The sequence below is a fragment of the Pipistrellus kuhlii genome, unplaced genomic scaffold, assembly GCF_014108245.1.
Source record: "Pipistrellus kuhlii isolate mPipKuh1 unplaced genomic scaffold, mPipKuh1.p scaffold_m20_p_11, whole genome shotgun sequence".
NCBI classification, from domain to species: domain Eukaryota; kingdom Metazoa; phylum Chordata; class Mammalia; order Chiroptera; family Vespertilionidae; genus Pipistrellus; species Pipistrellus kuhlii.
In genome coordinates, this window is record NW_023425416.1 from 47,919,323 (window position 1) to 47,928,517 (window position 9,195).

Genomic DNA, 9,195 nt, shown 5'->3' on the forward strand with positions numbered 1-9,195 from the left:
AAACCCATCCACACACACCCCCCTCCCTCTTGCACACACATTTAAAGGGACCAGCAGAGCCTGGCCAGTGTGGCTCAGTGGTTGAGTGTCGACCCATGAACCAGGAGGTGATTCCCGGTCAGGGCACAAGCCCGGGTTGTGGGCTTGATCCCCTGTAGGGGGTGTGCAGGTGGCAGCCAACTGACGATTTTCTGTCATAATTGATGCTTCTATCGCTCTCTTCCCTCTCACTTCCTCTCTCTAAACTCAATAAAAACATATTTAAAAAATAAAAATGAAGGAACCAGTGGAAACTTTCAGGCATGTGAAGCCCAGGTCCTGGGGTGAGGCAGATGGGCACACGGAATGAATGAGACGTTGATGGACATGGAAGCCCCTGTGGAAGATGGTGAAACCAGAAGGTGGAAGGAGCCCAGACTCTGCCTGGAGATCTCCCGTTTGCAGCCTTACATGAGCAAGAAGGAAACATCTGCCGTGCCTGAGTCAGCATACGCATCTGGGCCGTGTCACAGCAGCTTCACGTGGGGGACACCTCAACTATTAGACTCAACAGCGTAAGACGTCAGCAAGAGCTAATCACTCATCGATGACAACACAAGGAGCTGCCGGAGCCCACGCCTGCCCTCAGTCTTCCCAATACACTGTGTTCCTGGCCTTCTGATCACTTAACCAAAGTAAATATTCGAGAGGAAACTCAAAATGTTTCCCTCACCTAAAGCTTACGGTGAGCTCCAACTGGAAAGGCGATAGGAAGCAGTGAACTGTGGTATGAGGTAAAAAAAAACAACAACCCCAGAGGCATATGGGAGGCATACTGGGCACTATAATTAAGCTCCCATTGTTTGTACAAAGAAGAGAGGCATTTGTGAACAACAACATGTGCAGGCTAGCTCCGACACAACACACAAGACACAAGAAGCCACCGCTCGCTCCCTCTGGGAGGAGGCTCCCTCTGGGGTCAGAGGCCGAAAGGGACACACTTGTATCGCACACACCGTTTTGTACAAGTTGAATTTTTGTTACCACAGACAGGTAATTCTTTTCCTAAACACAGTTTTTAAATCGCCTGAATATTAAAAAACAACAACACATACACATCCCTAGGAAAAACACCATCCCAGCACTCAGTAAATGTTGATATTTCTTTTAAATAATAATAATAATAATAATAATAATAATAATAATAAAATGTCTGGAGTGTAGACACTGCCTCAAAAGCTAGCAAATGCTTCTTCAGGAGTCCCGGTGGAAAGCTTTATTTTTATTTTTTATTTTTTAAACATTCATGATTTTAAAAAATATATATTTTTTATTGATTTTTTACAGAGAGGAAGAGAGAGAGATAGAGAGAAACATCGATGAGAGAGAATCATCAATCAGCTGCCTCTTGCACACCCCTTACTGGGATGTGCCCGCAACCAAGGTACATGCCCTTGACTGGACTCGAACCTGGGACCTTCCAGTCTGCAGGCTGACGCTCTATCCACTGAGCCACACCGGTTTCGGCCCGGTGGAAAGCTTTAGCTAGGGGTCTCCCATACCAGGAGTGTTGTGTCATCCCTTACTGTACATCCACCTTGACCTCAGCCCTGGATCCTCTGACCAGCAAACTCTCCACACTGCTCGAAGGGCATGGTGCGCTGGTGCCAGTCTCCCTGGTCTGCCATCTCAACATCACTACACACCAGCTGGGCAACCCTGGGCAAGTTACTTCACCTCTCTGCCTCTCCACACAGGGAGGCCATTTGCTTGAGGATGGACAGCTATTGTAAATAACGAGCAGATCTACCCAAGGTCACGTCCTCGATTTACTTTTTCTCAGGAGAAAGCTTTGTTTTTATTACTCCCAACACTGTCAACCTTATGGTTCATCCTCCCAAGTTACTCTTGGCCAATGTCTATTTAGGAAACATATGTTTACATTTCCAAACACAACACAACATTTTAAACAAAATGACGCTAAGAAGTTGCCACTTACGCTGCAAATGCAACAGATGGGGCGTCGGGATGAAGTGGAGGTGCCCCGAGGGCCAACAAAGGGGGTTTAGTAAGTTACCGGGCACAAAGCCACCGCTGGTGAAGAGGCCGGTGAGTGGTTGGCCATCCGAACCGTCTGCAGTGCCTGGCACAGAGCGGAGGCTCACGAGTGTAAGTGCTGACGAGCAGCAGACAGTAATGTGAAAAAACTGACGTCCTGAATACAAACCCAAGGCGGTGAGGGAGGGACCCGGCTCTCCTTGCCTGGCTGCCCAGAGTGCTGCCAGCTGCCCAGGAGAAGACGATGGGCTAGTTACAAGGTTGTAGGAAGTGGTTTGAAATCATTTGATTGTGGGATCATTTTTATAATTCAGAATGAGAATTAGAGGGTGTGAACGTTTCTTGATCACCCGGTGGAGAGCTTTAGCTAGGGGTCTCCCATAGCAGGAGTGCTGTGCCATTCCTAACTGCACCATCCACCTGGACCTCAGCCAGGGATCCTTCTGACCACACTCTGCACACTTCAAACTCTGCACACTTCCTTCTTCCCGCATCCAAATCGCAGGCCGGGGCTGGACCATGTACCGGCGACCGGGATGCTCCTGCGATGTCTAATGTCCACTAACACTGTCCAGACCCTGCTTGCGGACCTAGAGGGAGGAAAACGCTTCTTTCATAGATGCTGGTGAGGCCAGGACGGCAGCCTGGGCGAGGGTGGGCAGCCCATTCGCTCGCTGCCGGCCTGGATGTGCACCTGGACAAGACAAGCTTGCCACGGCGGCGTGGGAACCTGCAGCCAAAGCCCTAACGTTCTCCCCACGCTTCATCCCAGCAATTCTGTTTCCAGAACGTCAGCCGGACAAAACCGTGAGCAATGTGCAGACCCACACCGCCACGAAAACACCCTGTCAGATGTGTCAAAGCGGGCTGATCTGGCTTAGCCTGTGACAACCTTGACACAAAAACGACATTTCCTGTCTTCACAGCATCTGTGCTATATAATTTCTAATGTGTTTCCATTGAACGGGCCTATCAAAATGGACACAAGCAGCCCCCTACTGTTGGACATGTTCTACTTTTTAGAAGGAAAAATGAAAAGCAACCTAAGTGCCCAACAGCAGGGGGATGGTTGAAGCCATATAACGGGATGGTCCTATACTTGGTTTTACACACACACACACACACACACACACACACACACACAGTGCGCCCCTATGAGCAGGTGGTTTGCTCACAGGTGACTTTTTTTCTTCTTCCCATTTTGGTTATATTTATGGCCACTTTTTCTACAATAAGTATTACATAAACATTTTAAATATTGTTTTCCACTTCCTTCCTCCACGCTGAGACCTGAAAGAACGCCTGGCAGGGTGAGGGGTGGGGCGTGGGACAGTCATCACAGATGAAATGGCAGCATCTGCCTCCAAGTCACGCAAACCTGTGGGGATGGGAAGAGCAACTCATCAGGCCTGCCAGTGAGGACCGCAGCCGCCGCTCTGCCTGTGAACAGAACGATGAGCACACGCCCAGGTGGGGAGCACCTCAGTTGATGTCTGCACACGGTGGCAGGAATGAAGCCACGGACCCGGACTGTGCTGTCTGGGTATTTCCTGGAAAGCCAGGAAGTTGAGTTTTAACAAGGCCAGGATCCCTCTTAGCCAGCCCTTCACCCTTGGAAGTGCGGGCGCTGGTGGGATCCCAAACTCGCGGGAACACGCCACACCAAAAGCCAACTTTCCTTCACCCTTCAGCTGTACTTCAGGCAAAGCGGATGCCCCAGGCGGCTGCTCCAACCAGAGGCAGGGCCCTCGGTGGGGTCTGGGATGTGGCCTCACCGGCCAGTTCCGGAGGCCACAGAGAGGATTTAAGAATGTGAAATGGGCCCGGCCAGCGTGGATCAATGGTTGGGCGGCCACCCAGGAACCAAGAGGTCACGGGTTCAATTCCTAGTTAGGGCACGTGCCCAGGTTTCTGGCTCCATCCCCAGTGGGGGCCATGCCGGAGGCAGCCAATGAATGATGTTTCTCTCTCACTGAGTTTCTATCTCTCTATCCCTCTCCCTCTCTTTCTAAAAATCAATACAAAATACAAAATACTTATTTAAAAACAAAAGAGAAAGCGAAATGGGAAAGTTCCTACACGTCCCTGAGTTTACACACCAAGCCAGGACACAGGGTCCCCACAGCCAGAACTTCCTGGAAGGAAGACTCCATGGGAGCCCGAATGGCAGCTCCCAGGCCGGGGGGGGGGGGGGGGGGGCAGGCGGTAACAGAAGCGGGTTCAGGGCAGGCGCCATTGTCATCAGTGAAGCCTTGATTACACCATATTCTCTAAGGAGTTCTCTCTCAACTGTGACACAGCCAACCCCAAATGTCTCCACCAATTTCTGTTTCCATGCAGCTCCGGAGAGGAAAGGGGAAGAGAGGTTTGGGGGGAGGGAGACCTGGCTCTCCTTACCTGGTGGTCTGTTGCCAGTTGCCCAGGAGAAGGACGGACTAACGTGTGCACTAAGTTACAAAGCGGTGGGCACACATTGCGCGCGCGCGCTCCCTCTCTTTCTCTCTCTCTCTCTCTCTCTCTCTCTCTCTCTCTCTCTCTCTCTCTCTCACACACACACACACACACACACACACACACACACACACACATTCACACACGTCTTCATTCCCTAAGCGACTCTTTATTCTTTTGTTGTTGACTTTTGCTCTGCAGTCAGTATATTCAGGAGCATTCACACACTCATATCATTCTTTATTCTTAAGCTGGCTTTTTTCTTCAAAGGAAAAAGGAGCTTTTTTCTTGAAAGCTCCGTCTTAAACGACAGTGACTGTGCCCACCGTCCTTTAAGCACTGTCTTAACGCGCTCTCTCTCCTGGGCCGAAAGGAACCAGGAAGCTTTCCTGTCTCGGACTGACTATGCGGCCGTTACCGGAATGCCCAAGCTCAGGTTTACTCCTGAGTTTAATGCACCCTCACGTGCCCACGGGCAAACGCAAACACCCGCTCAGGAGGAGCAGCAAACGGGGAGCCAAAGACCCCGATGGCTTCCCTACGGCTAGCTCTTCACCAAACACAAAGCCTGGCTGACCTCAGGAATGGCCTCCGAGCAAGCGCTTCCGAGAAACCGGGTTATTTTACAGGCTCGATGGGTCCAGCGCCCGCGGGCACCGCGTCCGAAGCCCGGCGGCTGGGAAGTGCGGCCCCTCCCCCGAGCGGAGCCGCAGGGAGCTCCCGCCCGGCCCCGACCCCCCTCCGCGGCCAAAGTCCACGGGGTGGGGGGGGGAGCGCAGGGGAGGGATGGGGGGAGGGGCACGGGGGGACTGGAGGGGGGGTGGGGGGCCTCCCGCGTTCTACCGGGCGCTCCCGTTCTTAACGCTCCTGAACTTCGGGGAAGCGAGAACGTGGCCTACGGACAGGGGAGAGGGTGACTGGTGGGTGTCCGAGCCCCGAGCCCCTGCTCCCTGGCCCCCCTCCCAGGTCCAGGCAGGGCGAGGGGGGCAGAGGAGGGAGTCCCCGCCGGCCCCGCGCACCCCGCCATCCAGGCGGAGAACCCCCGGCGGGGCGCGCGGCTGGCCACCTCGGCGGCCCGGCTCGGAGGAAAGATCGAGGTCTTTCCTTCCTCCATCGGCGTCGAGCTCCGGCCCCGGACCAAGGGCTCGCGGCTCGGGGACACGCCCACGCGGCTCGGCCGGCGCCGGGGTCCGATCGCCCCGAACCCAGGAGGGCACGGGCCTCGCGCCCCGGAGACGGGCGGCCCCGGGGAGTCCGCGCCGTCGTGCGCTCTGCCGTCGCCCCGGCTCCATTCGGACGCTCTGCCCCCGCCCCGACCCCGCGCCCTCGGTCCCCGGCCTCCTCCGTCCCTCCCCGCCCGGCACCCGGCGCCGGGTGCGCCCCACTCACCCGCGGCGCCCGGCGGGCGCGCCGCTCCCAGCAGCAGGGCCCCCAGCAGCGGCAGTGTGAGCCCGCAGCTCAGGCCCTCCATGGCTCCGGGGCGCCTAGGCCGCGGCGGGGAGAACGGCTGTGGCTCCGGGTTCGAGGCGGTGCCGCCCGCGGGCGCCGGGGCCTGGCACGGGCAGCGCTGCGCTCCGCCCCGCCCGGGCTCTCTCACCTGCGCGCAGGCGGGCTGGCCGGTCCCGCCCTGCGCCGGGAGCTGGCCCGACCTGTCCCCTCCACTCCCCTCCCCTCTGCCCTCCCCCCTTCCGGCTCCAGCACCGGCCGCTGCTCCCAGGAGGCTGGGCCTTGTCGTCACCTTCCCTGGCTGGTCCTTCCTGTCCAAGGTGAGAGTGATCATGTCTTTTTGTCCGAAGGCATTTGTGGTCACGCTTGGCGGAAGCCGGTCTGCCTTCCCTTCGCTGTCCCCAAGAAGGAGGAGGAGGAGGCCCCTGTGTTCCCCGTTTGCGGGAGAAGGTTTCTGGGTCGCCTAGGCCCCTGGCTTCGGCCCCTGTGCCCTCTCCTCTGCTACCTGACTGGGGCGGAGGCGGGATTTGAAAGCCCGGCTATAGCTGCAGCCCGCCGCCTCCTCCAGGCCCCTCACCTGCAGTGTGTCTAACCCCGAAACCCACTGGCTGAGTCCCACAGCCTGCCCCAGGGTCTCGGGGCCAGCGAGTAATTTAGAGACGGGACTTGACAGCTCGGCTCGGGATGGGTTTTCCACAAATGGAATTGCTTTGTTACATTTTTGAAAAAAGATTGAGTGAATGAATGAATGAATGAATGAATGCAGGAGGCCAGAAATGGCCAAGAGAAGAAACCTTCAGGGGTCCACCAGGGCCCCTTGCCTTAGGTGTGAGTGGAGGAGTATGTGCCGGGTGCATTCAGGCCAGTTGGGGTGGAAACGTGAAGGAGGCTGGCTCCTTTCCCTCCTCCCCGGTGCCTTTTGTCTCTGGCTTCTGTGGGTTCTTCTTCTGTTCTGTAGGCCACACCCCAAATTCCCGGGCGCAAGGCCACCGGGCGCAGGGAGAGGCTGTGGGTGGTTTGCCAGGAGATTCTTTCAGTGACTGAACGGCCCCTATTGTCACGGCAACGCCAACCGCTGATGGAGAGAGAAAGGGGCTTGGGTGGAGAGACCCTTTTGTGAGCCTGGAGATGGAGGCGTTTGCTGTGGTCTGGAGCCAGAAAAGAGTTCCTGGGGATGACTTACTTTGCCAAGGCAAAGTTACCTTTGCCCCAGAGGTAGGTAACCACGTGGTGCAATTGCAGTCGTAGGATGAGTAAGAGGAATAGGGAAAGGCCTCGAGGAGTAGCTGCGGAGGGGGCTGAGTGAACCCGTTCCACGGGACTCAGGAACTCTCTCCGACCTACTCTCCGTCGCCTCCCCAAATTGTGCCACCGAGGAGGTCAAGTTGAAAGGTCAGGGGACGAAAAGAGGAGCAGTGGAGCTGGAGCAGAGCTCTCCTCTCCTCTCTTCCTCAGCCTCTGGAAGTCACTTGGCCTCAGGGCACAACAAGCCAGACCCTGCTCTGCCCTCCGGTTTGATCCTTGCCCACGCAGGCCCCTGCCTGCCTGCCTTGCTTCCTTCCTCTCTGTTTTCACTCGGAGTTTGGGAGGAAAATGCTTTTAGGGATTTCCCCCCAGGAGACGGAATGGAGCCAGACAGTCATCGGGCTGGAGGTCCTGGGTGTCACTTCCTGCTGGATGGAGTCACCGAGAGGGGAGGTGACACAGTCAAGGCGCACTGCAAGTGACCTTCAGAGCGGAAGCCAGTGTCCATCCAGGAACCCACAAGCTCTCCTTCCTGGAAAGTCCTGGTCTAACTCTGCCGGCACCTGGGACTGGCCAGGTCCCCGGGCCCTCCCTCCTCTCACCTTGCTGCCACTCAGCCCTTCATAGCGTGGCCCCCACCCCGTGGCTCTGCTGAAACCCCCAGGTTGATATGCCTTTTTTAAAATAAAATCAACGGTTAGTTTTGGGACAATTTTTACACTCACAGAGAAGTTGCAAAGGCAGCATGAGAAATCCGAGGTACTCTTCACCCAGGTTGCTCTCAGGTTAACATCTCACATCCCAGGATGCATTTGCCAAAACTAAGAAGCGAATGCTGGTGTGACTACTGACTACACTCTAGGCTGGATTTTGGATGTTTCCAGTGTTTTCACCAATACCCCTTTTCTATCCCAAGGAAGATTCCATCTTGGAAACCACATGGCATTTAGTCATGCTGTCTCCATAGGTTCCTGGCTCTGTGACAGTTTCTCAGCCGTTCCGTGTTTTTTGTTTGTTTGTTTGTTTTTTAATATGTTGGGTTTTTTGTTTTTTGTTTTTTACCTACTCTCCATCGCCTCCCCAAATTGTGCCACCGAGGAGGTCAAGTTAAAAGGTCGGGGACGAAAGGAGGAGCAGTGGAGCTGGAGCAGAGCTCTCCTTTCTCTCTTCCTCAGCCTCTGGAAGTCACTTGGCCACAGGGTGCAACAAGCCAGACCCTGCCCTTCCCCGGAGAGCAGCCTCGGGTATGGGAAGGCCCGGGGACCTGGCCAGTCCCAGGTGCCGGCAGAGTTAGACCAGGACTTTCCAGGAAGGAGAGCTTGTGGGTTCCTGGATGGACACTGGCTTCCGCTCTGAAGGTCACTTGCAGTGCGCCTTGACTGTGTCACCTCCCCTCTCGGTGACTCCATCCAGCAGGAAGTGACACCCAGGACCTCCAGCCCGATGACTGTCTGGCTCCATTCCCTCAGGCTGCCTTTCAAGACTTCAACTCTGGAAAGTTTGCGCGACAGGGAACATATTTTTAATATATTTTATTGATTTTTTTACAGAGAGAAAGGAAGAGGGATAGAGATCTAGAAACATCGATGAGAGAGAAACACTGATCGGCTGCCTCCCGCACATCTCCCACAACCAAGGTACATGCCCCTGACCGGAACTGAACCTGGGACCCTTCAGTCCACAGGCCAACACTCTATCCACCGAGCCAAACCGGTTAGGGCTTTGACGCTATTTTAAATGATAACCCCCATCCACATGCGTGGGACCAGCCAACCGTGCAGATCATTCAGCGGAGGGCCCTGCCATAGGAGCAGCTGTGGCCACGAGTGAGCACGGACTGGCCCCACAGCCGAGCGAGGACTGCCACGCATGCCTACGACCAGGAGAGGCGCCCCCGTTTCGGAGATGTTTACAGTTTTTAAAAAATGCCTTTCAGAATTGGTGAAATACGACGGACCTTCTGGCTAGGTGGCTGGCAGGAATCCCATGTATGTGTCCGGGGGACCTCCCCGCGGA

At 55.5% G+C, this 9,195-nt stretch overlaps 1 protein-coding gene across 2 annotated transcripts in view; it reads right to left on the reverse strand.

Moving 5' to 3' along the window:
- CDCP1 (CUB domain containing protein 1) overlaps positions 1-6,111 on the reverse strand; it is a 32,967-nt gene extending 26,856 nt beyond the window's left edge. Inside the window, exon 1 of one of the 2 annotated variants that reach the window (XM_036432054.2) lies at positions 5,878-6,111. In XM_036432054.2, coding sequence (XP_036287947.1) covers positions 5,878-5,959 — 82 coding nt within the window. In that variant the 5' untranslated portion in view covers positions 5,960-6,111. The remainder of the gene's footprint in view (positions 1-5,877) is intronic. The other variant, XM_036432053.2, reaches the window with a different exon arrangement.
- Between the last annotated feature and the right edge of the window lie 3,084 nt (positions 6,112-9,195).